General features: G+C 51.0%; 1 protein-coding gene across 2 annotated transcripts in view; it reads left to right on the forward strand.

Moving 5' to 3' along the window:
• Positions 1 to 21,330, forward strand: part of LOC140387945 (reelin-like) — a 520,778-nt gene that overhangs the window by 295,038 nt on the left and 204,410 nt on the right. For both annotated transcript variants that reach the window (XM_072471313.1, XM_072471312.1), the window contains exon 20: positions 747 to 908. In XM_072471313.1, the coding sequence (XP_072327414.1) occupies positions 747 to 908 (162 nt within the window). The remainder of the gene's footprint in view (positions 1 to 746; positions 909 to 21,330) is intronic.

A 21,330-nucleotide genomic window follows, 5' to 3' on the forward strand; every position in this document is an offset into this window, starting at 1 on the left:
AGCTCGATCAAATCCCCTTCCATTCTTCTAAGCTCCAGCGAGTATAGGATGGTTTGGAATCCATTGTGAGGATGCAGAGTCAGCCAAAGCTGATGGCTACGGTCTTCCCAATGTATAACTGGGGGAAATCTCAGCGCACCCAAGACTGGATGTTAAAAAAATAGATTGACAATGCAGAGGTAGTGATAGTGGTAAAAGGGAGTGAAAAGGGAGAGCTGGACAAAGATCAACACTTGGGGAGTCCAGGGGTAAGTGTGGAAAGCAGAGAGAGGTGCCATTTCTGGAGATGCTCAGGCTAGAAGCAGATAGGTTCAAAAATTTCTGTTCCACCAAGTTGTACCCTAAAAACTGTGACAGACTTACCAAAGTATAATTGCAATTTGAGCCGACTGCGATTGACTTTCCATTGCGACATAGCCTAGTAAATCATTAAATTCAGAACTCAGTTTAGCCTAGCACTTTAATTTGCAAATGCAATAAGATCATGGTCGCTCTGAATGTAACTTCAACCCTGACACACTGTGGTTGTGAACTGTCAGGTTCAGCCTGAGGAAATGGCTGGGGAGGGGTTGGAATCCATGGTGAGGACGGGTCCACAACCACGAAAATCTAAGATTCAGAAACGTTAGACTTTTTGGACAATTTCACTTTTAATAGCACCTGCCTGCTATTCGTGTACCCAAGTCTTAGTGCAAGCTTTTTAAGGATGGATAAATGGCCTGCCTCACACTCTTTTTATTCCCCAGGTTCCTCCAGTTTACTCTTCGCTTGGGCAGCAAGTATGTACTCAGCACATGCAAGCCCCCAGACCAGCCGGGAGAAGGGATTCTACTGCACCATTCTTCTGACAATGGGATCACGTGGAACTTGCTGCAACACTACTCTTACCAGAATTACCATGAACCACGGTAAATAATAAAAACGTCACTGCAGACTTGTGTTAATACTAATGAATTAACTCTTCATTGACTCTTAACTGCCCTAGCAAGCCACCCAGTTGTTTTGAACTGCTAGAGAAAAAGAGCACTGTGAGTGTACCTATGCCACATGAATTGCAAAAGTTCAAGAAGGCAGCTCACCCCTACCTTCTCAATGGATGGGAAAAATGCTGATGCCAACATCTTAAGAATGATTTTTTTTTTAAATTAAAAGGTATTCCAGCTCTTAGTGTTATTTCTACTTTTAATTTGTTGCTTTGTATGGGATCTTACCTGTAATTCTCATGTAGTTTGAATTTTTAAAAAGACGATGAAGAGAAATTTTCAAATTGCGTTAGTATTCCCAAACTCTGGAATCGTCCATTAGTTGGCATCTCAAATTCCACTTTTCCAGGGAGCAAGTTTGTCAATTTCAGCCAGAATCAGGGGCCTAGATGATGTGTTCCCAATCCACAGCTTCGAACAAAATATGGGGCGTGATGACGTAGGGGGTTCAGGGTTCCGACATCATCAGGTTGCTTCGCGATAATATATTATGCGGAGCGAAAAGACAGAAACCAGCGTATGTTATTTAGATGTCAATTTGGAAAGTCATTAAAGTTGTTAACAACCCAACTGATAGCAATAATATGCTCTGAGGGCAATAATCCACCTTTAGGCTGTGAATCACACCATGTGGGGAATCTGTTTTTTAATGGATGAGTTTCTAAACTGAAGCTGAGACCAGAGTTTGAGCTTTGCAGTTAATACTCGGGGAGTGGATGAGCAGACTATCCATTTGGAGGTTATTTAAGTAGGAGGACTTTGCCCTGATTCAGAGTGCTCATCTAAGTGGTTGATATTTTTTTCTTAGCCATTTCCCAGGGGTATAAAGTCTCTGAGACACAGCCTCCTCCTTAACCTTCTGTCCTCCTCACTGGAGGTTAAGGGAGAGAGGAAGATGGGAACACAGGGAGGCTCAGGATGCTGTGGTGTTGCATGAAGGGGTTAAGCAGCACCAGACCCCGAGAGAGGAGGTACTCCAAGATCCTCTGCGGTGGCACAGACAATCGTCTGCAGCCTCTAAAGTCTGGAGGCAAAGATTTAGCTACCTGCAACTGATTTCCCGTACCAGCCTCCCCGAACAGGCGCCGGAATGTGGCGACTATGGGCTTTTCACAGTAACTTCATTTGAAGCCTATTTGTGACAATAAGCGATTTTCATTTCATTTCATTTCATTTCGAGACTCAATTCAGGAGAAGACTCGGGATTCAAGAGCCACGGTTACATCACTCTGTGAGACGCTCACAGGGGAGATCTTATCCAACTGCATAGGGAGCCACTCGATGCCTGTTGTATTGAAGGTCACTGTCACGCTGAACCTCTTTGCAGCTCATTCCGGGCAACTCATGGAGTCCTCGGTGGCATCAGACAACCTGCTGCACTCCACCGTATAAAGCTCTTCATGGATGCAATGTTCCGAAGCGCTAAAAATTACATCTCCATCACACAAGATGCCATGAGTCAAATGGGTAGAGCCCAAGGATTTGTAGGGATTGCAGGTTTCCCCAGGGTGCAGGGAGCCACTGATTGACTCCAGTTGTCATAAAGGCTCCTGCTGGACCATCAGCGGAAAGGGCTGCCACTCGCTCTACATCCAGCTGGTGTGCAACTATAATCGGCAAATCATGCAGATGTGCACCAGGTACCCGGCAGCCATCATGACCCCGACACCCTTTAAAACTCACAGATTCCAAATCTTTTCACTGGCCCGATTCCTTGGAAGGATGGCTAATAGGTGACAAGGACTAGCCACTGAAAAGATGGTTCATGCTGCCTCTGAGGGTGTCCAGATTTGAAGGAGAAAGGAGGTATAATGAAGAGCACAGCAGCACCACAGTGAAGCCTTCCATCAGCCTCCTGAAGATGAGATTCCGATACCTGGGCAGGTCGAGAGGAGTATTGCAGTGCTTCTGCTCACATGTCCCTGATGGTCATGGTTTGCTATGCATGTCATAGCATCACCATCCAAAGAGGAGACCCCCTGGAGAGTCTGGGCTCGCCAGACAAGGGGGCCGTCCTCTGAAGTCAAAGGCCATGTGAAATTTGAGAGACCACAACAATGCTCCTGTTGATGGCCCTGGCCTTCATCAGGTGGATGGCCATGACACCAGGGATGCCGTCATGTGCCAGAGGTTTGATAATGGCAGGTAGACAGAGGAGATGCTATGAATGCCATGAATGGACTTTCCAGATGTAGGCAGCTGCTTCCCATGAATGGACTTTCCAGATGTAGGCAGCTGCTTCCCACCCTTCCCCCTAAGACCAGCTGATCTTTCCTACGATTCAGTGAGCTTCAAGCAGCTGGGTGTGTGACCTAGCTCCCAGTCCCTCTCTCATCCTGGCTCTGTGCCCCTAAGCACAGAGCCAGGGCGATGGTGTACAGGTCAGACCAAATCCCAACCGTGGCGGCTGCAATATGCTTTTTTTGACCCTTGAGGACTGATGTGTACAGGGCTCCTTTCCCACAATACCTTCCCTGCTGATGTGCCTTGGTGCTGAGTGCTGTGAGAGGATGTGATGCTGCATCAAGGGAGGTGGATTTGAGACCAGGAAGAGATCAGCCATGATCTGATTGAATGGTGGAGCAGGCTTGAAGGGCTGAATTGCCTATTTCTGCTCCTAATTCCTATGTCCCTATCTTCCAAGGATTCCTTCTTATCATCAAAGGGAGGTTCTGGCAGAGCTCTTGCTGTAGAGGCTTTTCTTGTAACAGAGTAATCTGGGGTAATCGGGTATCAAATACTTTGTCACATCAGCCCTATCACATGTTGCATATCAACCGGTTCACTGTGCAACATGAGTGATTAGATTTTGCAGTGTACCCTTGGACAATGAAATGAAGCTTCAGCCGATGAAGCTTGTCTAGACTATAAGGTGTGAACTATATTCCCCAGCTACATTGGATGATGTCTAACCTCCACTAGCCACCCCCTCCTTTCAATCAGCCTGAATCTTTTGCCATCTCACAAGACTCTGGCCATCCTCCAACCTCTGCCGATACTGCTGGAGGAGTCAGACTCCATCAGTGGCAGCATTTCCACTTCAAAAGGAGTCAGGACTTCAATATTCGGAATACCCCCATCTGTGCCGACTCTCTCGAGGGCATTGTGGGCTCACTTCTCCTGGAATGATTTGACATGGAAAATTTCAAATGATCATATGGGATATTTCCAATCCTTTATTAGTTCAGTGCCTGTCAGCATGGAATCTATGCTCACGCATCATTACGTCACCCTGCCAGCCAGCCGCCCTACAACTAGACCATTGCTGGAAATGCACAATGGTGTGGCCTAGGACAGCCATGTCCTTGTGGAATTGTGCTGGCTTTGAGGAGCAGCACGACTCAGTTACCTCCTGTATTTGCTGGTGAGACCTGTAACACATTGGACCAAGGTTACTCATACTGAAGCCATACTCACCCTGGCTGACCTCATTACCTCATTGAGCCTTATCCGGCACTGGGACCAAGTCCTTCTCACAACGCCCCACACTGTTGACCACCTCCTCCCAAGCAGCTCGTAACTGGCTGGGCTTCTTCTTGCCAGGAGTTGGCATGAGCTGCTCATCTCGGTCCAAAACCGTACGCAGGAGCACTCTAAGTGAGTCCTCACTGAATCTTGAGACTGGCTTGTCCCTTCTAGTCAGCCTCTCCCTCCACTCCGATGATGCTGACATGTATGTATAAAAACATGTAATAAATGTTCAACTCCTCAATGTCCATAGGATAGGAGACTTGCTGGTGTTTAAAAATTATGCCACCTATGAAGAGTGACAGGTTTACAAAGATTAATTAAAATTTAAATGCACTTACCCTGTAGGACTGGAAACTACACAAATCTTGTTTTTGCAATGATGCACGATCAATTGGACAAAGACGAGAGTTGAATACAACTGAGACTTTATTACTCAAAGATATGTGGCCTCCCACAGCAGCTGGCGAAATAGCTGCTGCACGGAGGACACATATTATTTATACTGTGCCTACTGGGCGGAGCCAGCAGGCAGGGACTACCGCTGTACCTGTAGTACAGGGTCTTATCGTACATCTCCAAATATATATACAACAGTGGTTTACCACATTCACCCCCTGTTAAAATTGAGTCCAGCAGGGGTGGTGGAGAACTATAAACAGCAAGTTTGAGTTTAATGTACAGTATGGCAACAATTGTTTTTTTCTTTTGAAGTCCAGTGGGTAGACAGTCCCGAACCAGTTATAGGTTTAGTCGGTCCGGGGCCTTGATGTGCCGCTTGGAGCGACGCAGTGGTGGTGGCGATTCCGATGTTGGCCTGGTCCTCGGTGACTCCGGGAGCGTGCCAAAATTCTCTTCATCCACGGGCGTGGGCAGGAGGAGGACGGATGGTCCTGGGGGGGTTGCTGCTGGGACCGGCGGGGGAAGGGGGGGTGGAGCTGGGCCAGAGGTGTGTGTGTGTGGAACCTGCTGGTGCCAGGTCCCTGAGGGAGACAGTATCCTGGCGGCCATCAGGGTATGCTACGTAGGCATACTGGGGGTTCGCGTGGAGCAACTGCACCCTTTCTACCAACAGGTCCGCCTTGTGGAGTCGGACGTGCTTATGGAGCAGGAGACGGGTCCTGGAGCTGCGAGCCAAGTTGGGAGCGACACCCCGGATGTGGACTTCCTGGGGAAGGCAAAGAGACGTTCATGGGGTGTGTCGTTAGTGGCGGTGCACAGTAGTGACCGAATGGAGCGCAATGCATCAGGGAGGACCTCCTGCCAGCGGGAGGCCGGGAGGTTCCCAGTTGGACGGCCCTCCAGACCGTCCCGTTCTCCCTCTCTACCTGCCCGTTTCCCAGGGGGTTATAGCTGGTCGTCCTGCTGGAGGCGATACCTCTGCTGAGCAGGAACTGACGCAGCTCATCGCTCATGAATGAGGATCCCCTGTCACTGTGGGTGTAGGCGGGGAAACTGAACAGAGTGAAGATTGTGTTGAGGGCTTTGATGACGGTGGCAGACGTCATGTCGGGGCATGGGATGGCGAAGGGGAATCTGGAGTACTCATCGACCACACTGAGGAAATACGTGTTACGGTCGGTGGAGGGGAGGGGCCCTTTGAAATCCACGCTGAGGTGTTCAAAGGGGCGGGAGGCCTTCACCAGGCGCGCACGGTCTGGCTGGTAGAAGTGCGGTGTGCACTCCGCACAGACCTGGCAGTCTCTGGTGATTGTCCGTAATTCCTCGACGGAGTAGGGCAGATTGCGGGCCTTTATGAAATGGTACAACCATGTGACTCCCAGGTGACAAAGGCTGTCGTGCAGGATCCGGAGTCGGTCTACTTGTGCGCTGGCACATGTACCTCGGGATAGGGCATCGGGGGGCTCGTTGAGCTTGCCGGGACGATACATAATCTCGTAGTTGTAGGTGGAGAGCTCGATCCTCCACCTCAAGATTTTATCATTTTTGATCCTGCCTCACTGTGTGTTATTAAACATGAAGGCTACCGACTGTTGGTCAGTGAGGAGCGTGAATCTCCTGCCGGCCAGGTAATGCCTCCAATGCCGCACAGCTTCTTTTTTAAAAAATATATTTATTGAACTTTTTTAACACAATTTTTCTCCCTTACAAACAATAACCCCCCCCCCTCCCCGTAACAAAAAAAAACGAGAAATCGCGCAGAGCAAGATACATGGCAAAATGATATATTTACAGTTTTGTACACTGGCCCTCACCCGTACGTGCCAGTTTCCATCAACCCTTCATGTTATCTCTTGCTCATCCACCCTCCCAGGCAGTCCCCCCTCTCCCCCCCCTCCCAGGACGTGTCTCCCCCCCCCCCCCCCCCCCAAGGTTGCTGCTGCTGACCGACCTTCCTCTAACGCTCCGCGAGATAGTCTAGGAACGGTTGCCACCGCCTGTAGAACCCCTGCGCAGACCCTCTCAAGGCGAACTTAATCCTCTCCAACTTTATGAACCCAGCCAAATCATTTATCCAGGCCTCCAGACTGGGGGGCTTCGCCTCCTTCCACATTAGCAAGATCCTTCGCTGGGCTACTAGGGACGCAAAGGCCAGAATGCCGGCCTCTTTCGCCTCCTGCACTCCCGGTTCGTCCACTACAAATATTGCTAGCCCCCAGCTTGGCTTGACCCGGACTTTCACCACCTGAGATATTGCTCCCGCCACTCCTCTCCAGAACCCCTCCAGTGCCAGGCATGACCAAAACATATGGACATGGTTCGCCGGGCTCCCTGAGCACCTTCCACATCTGTCCTCTACCCCAAGGAACCTACTCAACCTCGTCCCCGTCAAGTGCGCTCTGTGGACCACCTTAAATTGTATCAGGCTGAGCCTGGCACATGAGGAGGAGGAATTAACCCTACCCAGGGCATCAGCCCACAGACCTTCCTCGATCTCCTCCCCCAGCTCCTCCTCCCATTTACCCTTCAACTCTTCTACCAGCGCTTCCCCCTCTTCTTTCAATGCCGCACAGCTTCAACGATAGCTTGGGCCTCCTTTTCGACAGAGGAGTGCCGAATTTTGGAGGCATGAAGGGTGCGGGAAAAGAATGCCACAGGCCTGCCTGCCTGATTGAGGGTGGCGGCTAGGGCGACGTCTGATGCGTCGCTCTCCACTTGAAAGGGCAGCATCTCGTCTGCTGCGTGCATCGCGGCCTTGGCGATATCGGCTCTGATACGATTGAAAGCATGTTGAGCCTCTGGCATCAGGGGAAAATGGGTGGACTGGATGAGTGGGCGGGCCTTGTCCGCATAGTTTGGGACCCACTGGGCATAGTATGAAAAGAACCCCAGGCAGCGTTTGAGGGCCTTGGGGCAGTGGGGGAGGGGGAGTTCCATGAGGGGGCGCATGCGGTCGGGATCGGGCCCCAGAACTCCGTTCTGGACCACATAGCCGAGGATGGCTAAGCGGTTCGTGCTGAACACGCACTTCTCCTTGTTATAGGTGAGGTTTAGGAGAGTGGCGGTGTGGTGGAATTTTGCAAGGTTGGCATCGTGGTCCTGCTGATTGTGGCCGCAGATGGTGACATTGTCTCGGTACGGGAAGGTGGCCTGCAATCCGTACCGGTCGACCATTCGGTCCATCTCCCTTTGGAAGACCGAGACCCTGTTGGTGACGCCGAAGGGTACCCTGTAGAAGCGATAGAGGCAACCATCTGCCTCGAAGGCAGTGTATGGACGGTCCGCCTTACAGATGGGGAGCTGGTGGTAGGCGGATTTGAGGTCTACAGTTGAGAAGACCCGGTACTGTGCAATCTGATTGACCATATCAGATATGCGTGGGAGGGGGTACGCGTCGAGCTGCGTGTACCTGTTGATGATCTGGCTGTAGTCCACGACCATTCTGTGTTTCTCCCCAGTTTTAACTACGACCACTTGGGCTCTCCAGGGATTGTTGCTGGCCTCGATGATGACTTCCCGAAGCAGCCGCTGGACCTCTGAGCTGATGAAGGTTCTGTCCTGGATGCTGTACCATCTGCTCCTGGATGCGACAGGTTTGCAAACCGGGGTTAGATATGCGAAAAGGGAAGGAGGGTCGACCTTTAGATTCACGAGGCCGCACACAGTAAGGGGTGTTAGGGGCCGGCCGAGTTTCAAGGTTAGGCTCTGGAGGTTACATTGGAAGTCCAGGCCGAGTAGCAGGGCAGCGCAGAGATTGGGGAGGACGTAGAAGCGGAAGCCGCTGAATTCTACGCCCTGGACCGTGGGCGTGACTATACAGTACCCCCGGATCGCCACGGAGTGGGATCCGGAGGCCAGGGAGATTCTTTGATTGGCGGGGTGTACCACAAGGGAGCAGCGCCTTATCGTATTGGGATGGATGAAGCTTTCGGTGCTCCCGGAGTCCAGTAGGCAAGAGGTCACATGGCCATCGATCTTAATGCTGGTCGAGCGGTGGCCAAGTTGTGCGGGCAAGACTGGTCGATGGTGACCGAGGCGAGTCGTGGCTGGTCGTCGCTGATGTCGGATGATGGGGTGCCCGGGGGGCACGGGTCCTGGAACGATGGTGGTGCCCATGTGCCGTGGGTGAGACAAGATGGCGGCGCCTGGAGATCTTGGGGTGGACAAAATGGCGGCGCCCACGGGCCACACGTGTTTCGGGGAGGTGAAGATGGCGGCGTCCATTGTGCGTAAACAAGGGGGGTCCGTGCGATAGCGGCAACTGCGCGGGCCTAGCACACCGCGGCGAAGTGCCCCTTCTTACCGCAGGCCTTACAAAGGGCAGCGCGGTTCGGGCAGCGTTGGCGGGGGTGTTTTTGTTGGCCGCAAAAGTAACATCGGGATTGGCTGGCTGGCGCGTGGCGCAGGCGTATTGGCTGGGTAAGGCCCGCTGGGGCGGCCGTCTGTAGGGTCCACGATGCGTAGGAGGGGTGGGCCATGTGGCTGGGGGTGTAGGCCTGAATATTGCGCGAGGCGACCGTCATGGAGAGTGTTAGCTTCTTTGTCTCTGCGAGATCGAGCATGGCCCCCTCTAAAAGTCGCTGGCGTATGAGGTCTGACCCGATCCACGTAACAAAAGCGTCCCGCATAAGGAGGTTTGAATGTTCCGTGGCCGTAACGGCCTGACAGTCACAGTCTCGGACTAGTGGAATTAAGGCACGCCAGAAATCTTCTACGGACTCACTAGGGAGCTGACAGCAAGTGGAGAGTATGTGTTTGGCGAAGAGCGTCCGCAGGGCGTAATTCTCTTTAAGTAGCGCCATGGCTTTGTCGTAGTTCGGCGCGTCCTAGATCAGAGGAAAGACGTTGGAACTCAACCTCGAGTACAGTATCTGTAATTTCTGAGCTTCCGGAATTGGGTCTGGTGCAGACCTGATGTACGCCTCGAAACAAGCTAGCCAGTGCTGAAAGTCCTTTTCGGCGTTGCTTGATTGCGGATCTAGCTGCAGGTGATCCGGCTTGATACAGAGGTCCATCTTCTGAAAATCTTAGAGAGTAATAAATTGATGCACGATCAATTGGACAAAGACAAGAGTTGAATACAACTGAGGCTTTATTACTCTCAGATGTGTGGCCTTCCACAGCAGCTGGCGAAATGGCTGCTGCATGGAGGACACACATATTTATACTCCGCCTACTGGGCAGAGCCAGCAGGCAGGGACTACCGCTGTACCTGTAGTACAGGGTCTTACCGTACATCTCCTAATATATGTACAACAGTGGTTTACCACATACAACAAATCCACAGGATTGCTTATCTGGGTCCCCTGACACGCTACTGTTGCGAGGGCTCTTTGAAGTATTGGCCCCAACCTTGTTCTGGCTCATGGCCCAATACCTCAGTGATAGTACATCCCACTCTCCAGCACTCATTGGGTGGGATTAAGGCCAATCACTCACCCTTGCCATTAATTGGCGTCAATTATCGTATGATCGAGTGTGCTCCAACGGCAGGCCTGGAATTCGCTACGCTGCCAGCCTCCGGATGCCGTCAGCCTAGGATCTAACCAGCATTGTTGGTATTATTAACACACAAATAGCTGTGTTGCTCATACCATATGAACTTTGCCAGCTTTCTGGGTGGGATAGCCTCATCCAGAGAGGGCTTCCGACTGTAAGTGAATGGAGGTTGAGAGACCTGGCTGCAATTGCCTTGGAGAGGAACCCTGAATTGCATGTTGACATGAACTTCTTCATTGAATAATACCTTCCAGCAACAGGATCTTGAAAGTTTTAGTTTGAAACTCATGATAAATTTGCTTAAAGCCATTCATCACGTGTGAATTATGTATCTGGCCATGTGGACAATATATTGGAATATAAGCAGCAGCTGCTGGAAAATAATCAGCAGGTCTCGCAGCCTCTGTGAAGAGAGAGAGTGTTCACATTTCAGATTGATCACCATTCATCAGAACTGGAAAATGTTACTGATGTAGCAGAGGAAAGGGCTGAGGGGGGAGAACCAAAAAGTCTGTGCTAGGCTGGAAGGAGAGATTAAAAGTCAAAAGGGACGATAGTGAAAGAGCGACAATGGGACAAGTTAAGAAACACAAGATGGCAATAACAGAATCATGATAAGACATATGGAGCCAGAAAAAGATTGGAGTAGTGGAGATGATCAGAAATTGATAAGACTCCATGTTTGTCATATGTCATTGGAGTGCAGGAAGTGTTTGGGGGTCTTCCAGGAAGATGAGGTGAAACTAATTTACACCATTACCTACAGCACGTCAAAGATTTCTGGGTCTTTTGTTCTGTTCTGCCATTACCCTTGCTGATTCAGTAAATCAATTTCAATACCTCCGTCCCATTGAAATCAATAGCGATTACAACATCCCTGAATGGATACATGTTGTTTTCTAACTGCTGTTATTTTTACTGGTACCACACGTCGCAGTCTTGTGGTAGTGGTGTCATTTCTCCAAGATTTCCAAAGAGCCATTTGTTTGCTTAGAGATTTCTGCACAATTGTCTCCAGCATTTTCCCAAATGGTGGAATTATTATTTTCTTGTCTTGATGACTATTACTTATTCTACATAAATATCATTACATACAAAACACCCTTGGATTTGGACACGCCAATTAAAACAGTGCAATTTCAACAATGTTCCTAGAAATACTTGGAATTCAGTTGGACTGGACATGAGCTCAGACTATGTACCATGAGGAAAGAAGAACAACAAAAGCAACATTTGAATATGTTTTTAGTATTTTCTTGAGGAAAATAACCTGCGCATTATTTTGAGGCAGACGAACAAATTGTAACGGTTAAACTACAGGGACCTCAGTCACATTAGCCTAATTAGCAATGATCATAAATCTACCTGATGATGCCTATTTAGCACTTTGAGATTACAGGATTTGAGAGGTAGTTGCAGGGCAGAAATCCGCAAGCAGAGATTTAGGGAGCACACGTATACAATGCAACTTTCAACTGACAACAACTTTTGTAGAGTTGCGGAACATTTTAAAAATGTTTTTTTCTAAACCTTTTGCTTCCTCACAGAGATATCACTGTTGGCAGCATTGTGTCAGAGGTGATTCTGTTCATAAACACAACAGCTCTTGAAGAGCTTTGCCAGTGACCTTTCAATGGTAAGGGTGCCCTTTACAAATGGCAGCTATGATCATCTGTAGTTTCCATCTGGTAACCGTCCATAATTAGTATTAATTAAGTTCATTACCATGAATATGATAATAAATGCTATAAGTTTCAGTGGACAGCTTGGATAAATGATAAAATGGAAGTATTTGACACCACATGACGTCTGGAAGCTGAGTCCAATTGAGTCTGGCTCACTTGACTGAGCTTGTGGCTGGCGGAGAGTGTCACACTGAGGTGAAATATGTCATTGGGGGTGGAATTATGTAATTGTTTGGCACGCTTCAGACGGTATCGCAAATTACAGAAAGAATCCTCAAAGCAATATTTTACTTTGTTAATGTATAATCAATGTACCTATCAGACAAGTTAATCAGCATTGTAACACAACCTTCAAACAAAAGTAATCAATGTGCACTTCAGATAAACCGGAGGCCCTGACCAATTTATGTGTTGTCAATGAAACAAGACTTGCTGTTCTTTTCTCTCTGAACGCTTGGTGTGTCAGTTTTCACATGGTTAGCGGACGAAATGCCAGACTGAGAGACAATGTGAGATCTGGGGGAGGCAAGAAAATTATGTAATCCTTTGGCAATCTCCAGCTGTTCCAGCAAATGTAAAAATGCGCAGAAATCTTTTCAAACTATTCCTTATTTTTCAACGTAGAATAATTAATACCTATCAGATATTAATCAGCATTTTTTTTCAAACAAGTATTATCGATTGACTTGTCACCATGGTTACACTGGAACTAAATGTTTTTTTGTCACAAACTCCAGCCAAGATTATAAGATTTTATTTTACTGAAGTTTACAAATAATTCAAGGCCCTCGCAGAATTAAGCTGCTTGTAATCCTTGTACATTTTTAGAATTGCATAAGCCTGAAGTACTCACCTTGAGCTCATAAAATACTCCAAAAAGTCCTGTTTCCTATCGTACTCCATCTTCTTTGGCCAGTTTTGATCTCTAATTATGCATACTTGTCATTGACGAGTTGGAACAAGCTCGAGTTGACAAACAAGACAGGGAGCTTTTCAGGCAGTGGCTGCCTTCTGGGCCTGATTCCTGCCTTTGCCAAGTATCTCCACTGTTTGAGCTTTGTCCGCAGTGCCAATTGTGACGAGAACAGCAGCTGTACCAGGTTTGCTAACTGTTCCCCAGCTGTGCAAGGCCCAGGGATGTTGCCAAGTGCACTATTTTAGTGGTGTGTGCCACCTGTCCTGGTGACAGCACTGCCAGCTGAATAAAACACACTCGGAGCATGATGCTATCATTTAGTTCATCCCTCAATGCTGATTTGCAATTAACCCCTCAAGAACTATATGTCACCTTAATGCATTTGTGATCAGATTTAACATTGTCTCTCAAGTCATTTTATTTTATTATTGCCGTTTCCTTCAAATAATTAGAAATTAGAAGCATAAACTGATAGAATAATTAATGGGATGTGCGCTAGTGTCAGTATTGTAGCATTTTGGGATGTTAACACCATTCCCTGGGACTTAAAACTGAGTTGGAGACAGGCACATATATAAATATATGGACAGAAATTTCCCATATTATTTCAGTGTCAGGCTCTGACTGAAACCCAGCGTGTAGCTCTCCAGCTGCACAGCCGGGTTTTTAGGCCAAATCCTAAGCCTGTGAAAAAATACGTCATCAATGTTATCGCTGGGGCGGGGTGGGGCCTGATAGAATACAAACCCAACCTTGGTAGAAAGCTTCATCTTAAATTGGCACCACCGGGTGTCCAAAGCCACACTTATAAATTCTGCTATCGCTCACCAGGTCTTAACATAAAAACTTTCTTCAGATGAATGTGGCCCTTTAAATAGCCACAGCTGTATCAGTAACCTGCTGCTCCATCTGGAAGTACCCAGCAAGTTCCCACTGGAATCTCACGCTAGTTATCTAATTTCTGCTAACTCCAGAAGATTTGTGAACCTCGTTACGTCAGCAGCGAGGGGCGGGGAAAATTGGGAAACGAGATCCCACCAACAATGTTTTCGTTTTTCTGGCTTCTTGCAGCAATAGAGCAGGTGTCTTAAAGTTTATATTTTATAGCGCAACATCAATTTCATTTCCACTTAAGATTCCAAAGCCAAATTCTCTTCAGTCAATGTTTTGTTGGTCGTGATTCTCCGGAAAGATTTCTAAGTGGGATACCGCTCGCCAGCCCCCCGCCAACAAGCAGCACTTAAGCTGCACTTGCTCAGCCAACCCCAGCCAGCTCGCAACAATGGCACTGAGGAGACCAGCCCCAAGATTCAGGGATGCTGACCTGGTGAGGCTCCTGGACCCGGTGGGGGCCAGGAGGGATGCCCTGTTCCCCCCGACGGTCCCGGAGGGTGAGCCACAGGGCTGCCTGGGATTTGGTGGCAGCAGCAGTCAGCTCGGGTAGTGTGACCAGGAGGACTCGCCTCCAGTGTTGGAAGAAGGACAACACCGGGCAGCACGAGTGAGTAACACCAACGTCCCCCATCCCCACCCCCCCAGGGAGCATCCCCCCAGGCGACCCTTAACCCTCCCTCCACCCCCCCTCCCCCTTCAATCCTCCCTCCACCTTCCTCCCCCTTCAACACTCCCTCCAACCCCCTCCCCCTTCAGCACTCTCTCCACCAACCCCTTCAATGCTCCCTCCACCCAACCCTACCTCCATTCTCCTCCCCTTCAACCCTCCCTCCCCCCCAACCCTCCCTCCACCCCCTCCCCTTCAGCACTCCCTCCACCAACCCCTTCAATCCTCCCTCCCCCCGAACCCTCCCTCCGCCCCCTCCCCTTCAATCCCCCCTCCGCCTACCTCCCCCTTCAATCCTCCCTGCACCCAACCCTCCCTCCACCACCCCCACCCCCACAACTGTGAACCACGGGTGTAGGTAACGATGCTCTCTCTGTGTCCCCCTCAGGAAAAGCTCACCCACAATCGCCGGGAGAGGGCCCAGACTAGCGGTTGGGTGCCGGACATAAGAATTCTCACCACCTTCGAGGAGCGGGCCCTGGAGGTGCCGGTGTGGCTGAGGACAGATCGGTCAGCATCGCGGAGGCTGCTGGACGTCGCAGAGGTGAGGAACCACCAGGATCCGCCCAGAGGACCTGTCAAACGTGAGTTGTTATTGCCTTACTGACTGACCCATCCCTCCCACTGACCACATGTCCATTCTCCCGCAGGTCCTCCAGCCGATGGTGCCGTCCCCGAGGAGACCACCTCGGAGGAGAACTCCAAAGATGCAATTGTCATAGTCGCGGCACAGCTGTCATCCCCACTCTCCACCATCACAGAGACACACACCTCAATGGGAAATGTTAGTGGACAGGCTTCCAGGGCACAATCTGGTGAGCACCACACAGTCGCTGATGCACATCAGGTGGAGGCAGGAAGGCCCAGGTGAGACAGCAGTCGGAGGGAGGTCTGCTGGATCCCTGGAGCCAGCTGGGTCCCCGCCTGACACTGAGCTTCTGGAACAGGGTTACCCGGAGCTGATGTCAGCGTCACTCCAGCAGATCCATAGCCAATTGGAAGAGTCCCACAGGCTACCGGTATAGGAAATGGCGCCGGTAATGAGTAGCACCGAGGCCAACACTGCTCGGGTGGCGGCCGCAGTGCAGAGCCTGGTGCACAATGTGGAACCACGAGTGAAGGTGTCCAGGGCGTCGCGCAGTTGGTGACGGCCATGGCTGAGGGTCTCAGCAGTATATCTGCCTCGCTGGGGGATGTCACCCAGTACCAGGCCAACCTTGCTGAGGTTCTGCGGGACATGTCCCGCTCTTAGTTGGGAATGGCCGAGGCTCTGCGGAGCTTGTCCCAGTCACTGAGGAGAATTGCTGAAGGTGTCAGCACAATGGTGCACACCATGGGGAACTGCCAGGGCTAGCAGAGCCAGACAATATATGGCAACCGGGGCTCGAACCAGCTGCCCCTCTGTCCCAAGGTGAACCTCAGGGCCCAATGGGCACCGACCGGGTGGAGGGGATGCTGGCGATGGTGGCTACCAACTTTCCAGAGTTCCAACACTTTGATGAGGCCGCATCTCAGGGTCAGCACATGGGACAGGGCGGCTCGGCTGTGCATGTGTCGTCGACAAGTGAGCCGGGCCCTCCGGCCCCAGAGCCCCCAGAGGATGGCCGCCAGGGGCATCGAAGGCCACGGGACAAAGTAAGCAGTTGGCTGCCTCCACCTCAGATGTGCATCCTGGGGACATACCCAGACCTAGTGCTAGAGCTAGGAGGGCTAAGGGCATCGAGGATCACTGTGGGCACTGGGGGAGGGGGACGGAGTAGGTAGGGGTTGGGGGGGGGGACGGAGTAGGTAGGGGTTGGGGAGTGAGGGGGTAGGAGGGCAGCACCATCAGGAGAGTGGGGACCTGTATTGAACAATAAACACCCTTGTGCACAACCAGTAGGAAGCCTCTGCCACTTTCTTCCGCAATGCATCACCGCGAGCAGATACTGGCCCCCTCCCCGTGGCACCCTCCGGCTGTGGACATGTCCCCTGGAACTGTGCCCTATCCCCTGGGCGTTCGTATGTTTGCTGCTGCGTGTGTGGTGTTGCCTCCCCCAGTGTTGAGGTACACTGTCCAGGCAGTGACTCCCGCATGCTACATGGCCCACCCACTGACGGGATTACACTTGGGTTGTGTGAAGTGCTCACTTAACCACAATTGCCAATTTCCTTCAGCTGCACGGCCAGAGGCCTCTGTCGTCAGTGTGGGTTATGGGTGGTCCTGGGGCAGACAGCAGGGACAAGGATTGTCCCTGGAATGGGTACACACGATCCAGGAGTTGGCATGATGGTGCAGCGAGCGGTTGCCCCCCCCACCCTCCCCACAGCGCCCCCCTCCCCCACCCTCCCATGGTGGTCCGCCCCTGCGGAGGGTCCCCCAATCCCAGCTGAGGGTCTCCCTCCCCCACCAAGCACAGGGGCAGCAAGCCCTGCGCTCCCGGGTTCTCTGCCTGTGAGCAATGATGGCTACTCCCCACAGAAGCCCTTCCGTCAGGTTCACGTTTTTAAAAAGGAGTACTAATCAGCGACAGCGTGGCCACTTGCTGGGGAGGCTGCTGATTGATGGGAGGCCATTGGATAACAGGTGGCTCTAGTTAATTGTATGGAAATGGCGTTTAGGTGGTGATAATAGGTTTCTCGCCACGCTGCGGCGAGATCCCGATTTCGCCGAGGGGAGTGAGCCGGTTACATCACAAACTGTTTGGCACCTGCGCGGTTCCCGTTTTGGGCGTCTCCCGCTATTCATCGGCCTCGTTACGCTTGAGCGGGAGTGTAACAAGACCGGAAGATCTTGGGCCTGAGTTATCACTCTCAGGTTGGGCTCACACAGTTGAAATATTTCCCGGCTTCACAAACCCAATCTGGCAAAAAGGAACCTGGAACTTGGGATTTTTTTTTTTGTTCAAGCGGGACAGGCTGGGTTACGAGTTGAGTCCCTGGAACGAGTGTGGAGACTGCCGAGTGTGGTAGTCATCACTGATGTGTATATTAGGTGATTTATGGTAAGGCCCTGTGCTAAAGGTATGGGGGTATTTCCCTGCCTGCTGGCTCCGCCCAGTAGGCGGAGTATAAATATGTGTGCTCCCCATACAGCAGCCATTTCGCCAGCTGCTGTAGGAGGTCACACATCTTAGTGTAATAAAGCCTCAGTTGCATTCAACTCTCATCTTTGTGTAATTGATCGTGCATCAATTTATTACACGTTTTCAGAAGATGGCCCTCCGCATCAAGCCGGATCGCCTGCAGCTGGATCCGCAATCAGGCAACGCCAAAAAGGACTTTGAACATTGGCTAGCCTGTTCGAAGCTTACATCAGGTCTGCACCAGACCCAATTCCGGAAGCTCAGAAGATTCAGATCCTCTACACGCGGCTGAGCGCCAACATCTTTCCGCTTATCCAGGACGCAGCGAACTATGACGAAGCCATGGCGCTACTGAAAGAAAACTACGCTCAGCGGACTAACACGCTTTACACCAGACACATCCTCTCCACGCACAGTCAACTCCCTGGTGGGTCAGTAGAAGACTTCTGGCGTGCTCTAATTCCCCTAGTCAGAGACTGTGACTGTCAGGCCGTCACGGACACGGAACACTCGAACCTGCTTATGAGGGATGCTTTTGTTATGGGGATAAGGTCGGATTACATCCGCCAACGCCTTTTAGAAGGGACCACGCTCGACCTCGCGGCAACCAAAAGGTTTGCGCTCTCGCTGGCAGTCACCTCGCGCAACATCCAGGCCTACACCCCCGGCCGCGCGGCCCACCCCTCCTACGCATCGTGGACTCCGCAGACGGCCGCCCCATTGGGGGTCCCACTCAGCCAACCCCACGCCTGTGCCACGCGGCAGCCAACCAACTCCGGGGGCCCCAAATGTTACTTCTGTGGGCAGCCAAAACATCCCCGACAAAGCTGCCCGGAGCGCCCTTTGCAAGGCCTGCAGCAAGAAGGGGCACTTCGCGGCTGTGTGCCAGGCCCGTTCAGTCATCGCTATTGTTCCGACTCCCCCCCCGTAAGGCCATCTTCCCCTTCTCGGACCACGTACGGCCCGTGGGCGCCACCATCTTGTTCAACCCCCACCATCGACGATCAGCCGCGTCTCGCCTCGGTCACGATTGACCCGTCTCGCCGACACAACCTAGCAACCCCCTCTACAAACGTGAAAATCGATGGGCACGAGATCTACTGCCTGCTGGACTCTGGGAGCACCGAGAGCTTCATTCATCCCAATATGGTAAGGCGCTGCTCCCTCGTGGTGCACTCCGCCAATCAGAGAATCTCCCTGGCCTCCGGGTCCCAGTCCATGGCGATCCGGGGCTACTGCATCGCCACTCTCACTGTCCAGGGCGTGGTGTTTACCGGCTTCCGCCTCTACGTCCTCCCCAACCTCTGCGCTGCCTTACTACTCGGCCTGGACTTCCAGTGCAACCTCCAGAGCCTAACATTGAAATTCGGCGGGCCCCTACCACCCCTTACTGTTAACGGCCTCGCGACCCTAAAGGTCGACCCACCTTCCCTATTTGCAAACTTAACCCCAGATTGCAAACCTGTCGCCACCAGGAGCAGACGGTACAGCGCCCAGGACAGGACCTTCATCAGGTCCAAGTCCAGCGACTGCTTCGGGAAGGCATCATCGAGGCCAGCAACAGCCCCTGGAGAGCCCAAGTGGTAGTGGTGAAAACTGGGGAGAAACACAGAATGGTCGTGGACTACAGCCAGACCATCAATCGGTACACGCAGCTCAACGCGTACCCCCTCCCACGCATATCTGATATGGTCAATCAGATTGCACAATACCTCTTCTCAACTGTGGACCTTAAATCCACCTACCACCAGCTCCCCATCCGTAAGGCGGACCACCCATACACTGCCTTCGAGGCAGATGGCCGCCTTTACCACTTTCTCAGGGTTCCTTTCGGCGTCACCAACGGGAAATGGACCGAATGGTCTACCGGTACGGGCTGCGTGCCACTTTCCCGTACCTTGACAATGTCACCATCTGCGGCCACGATCAGCAGGACCATGACGCCAACCTTGCCAAATTTCTCCGCACCGCCACTCTCCTCAACCTCACTTACAACAAGGAGAAGTGGGTGTTCAGCATGAACCGCTTAGCCATCCTCGGCTATGCGGTCCAGAAATCTCCCGGCCTCCTGCTGGCAGGAGGTCCTCCCCGACGCACTGCACTCCATTTGGTCGCTCCTATGCACTGCGACTAATGACACACCCCATGAACGTCTCTTTGCCTTCCCCAGGAAGTCCACCTCCGGGGTGTCGCTCCCGACCTGGCTCGCAGCTCCAGGACCTGTACTCCTCCGTAAGCACGTACTACTCCATAAGGCGGACCCGTTGGTTGAAAGGGTACAGCTACTCCACGCCAACCTCCAGTACGCCTACGTAGGAAATCCGGCGGCCGCCAAGATACTGTCTCCCACAGGGACCTGCCACCAGCTGGTTCCACACAACCCCCCCCTTCCGACCCGACGTCACCCTCCCTCCCCCGGCGCACCCCGCCGCAGCGCCCGCCCCAGGACAATCCGTCCTCCCCCTACCCATGCCCGAGGATGACGAGGATTTCAGCACACTCCCGGAGTCACCGAGGACCAGACCCAACACCGGAATCGCCACCACCACTGCGGCGCTCCCAACGGCAGATCAAGGCTCCGGACCAACTGAACCTGTAACTTGATCGGGACTCCATTTCTTTGTAGTTAAAACATGTACTTATATAGTTCTCCACCACCCCCGCCGGACTCAATTTTAATAGGGGTTAATGTGGTAGTCACCACTGATGTATTTATTAGATGATTTATGGTAAGGCCCTGTACTACAGGTATGCGGTAGTTCCCTGCCTGCTGGCACCTTGCTACACTCTTCCATCGTACCCAGCTCCCCATCCCCTTCTTATGGCAGCTTCCTTTTTAGTAGAAGACATCGGGTATATACCCCGCAATACAGGTAAATGTACTTGACATATGTATATTTACTTAAACCTCTACCATCATATGGTAACCAAGGAAGTAAGTCACTCAAAAGGATTACAATATACCCATGCAGTCTGATTTTTGTCTTGCCATATTATGAACAAACACACCGCAAATTAAAGAATCCTTGCAAATATCATGCAAATATGAATACTGACAAGGTAAGCTATTAATCAGTAATGCAATTAGCTACATCTGGATTCCAAATTAACCAATGTTCAAAGCGGCTAACATTTTGGACCACACTGAGTTATAGGCCCTAAGCTTCAGAGTTATTTTTGTTTGTCGTCTTCAACTCATTAATGTTATTTTGAAGGTCAAATGGCCAAAGTATTTCAAATGTGACTTTACTTCAAATGTTTGATTTTCTATTTTACACACCTGCTACAGGGCACTGCATCCTGGGAATGCATATTGCTTAATTGGTGAGGAGAATTGTACACCTGTTATGCAGCCACCTGATTATTTATCATTTGGCAGAAAACTAGATAGTTTGCATAATGAAGGCAGCATAAAATTTGAATAAGAATATAGGAACGGAGTAAGCCATTTAGTGGCTCAAGTGTGTTCCCTTTTCCAGGTATTCATGGCTGATCTGTGACCTAACTCCACGTATTCACCTGCCTTTGCCTGGTATCCCTTAATACGTTTGGTTAACAAAAACCTATCAATCTCAGATTTATAATTAACAATTTATCCAGCATCAGTTGTCATTTGCAGAAGTAAGGCCCAAATGTCTATCACCCTTTGTATGCAGAAGCGATTCCGAATTTTATTCCTGAAAGGCCTGGCTTCAATTTTTAAACTAGGCCCCGCTCCCACATCCCCAACCAGTATTAGTAGTTTTTAACT

This window comes from Scyliorhinus torazame, chromosome 13 (genome assembly GCF_047496885.1).
Source record: "Scyliorhinus torazame isolate Kashiwa2021f chromosome 13, sScyTor2.1, whole genome shotgun sequence".
Classification (NCBI taxonomy): domain Eukaryota; kingdom Metazoa; phylum Chordata; class Chondrichthyes; order Carcharhiniformes; family Scyliorhinidae; genus Scyliorhinus; species Scyliorhinus torazame.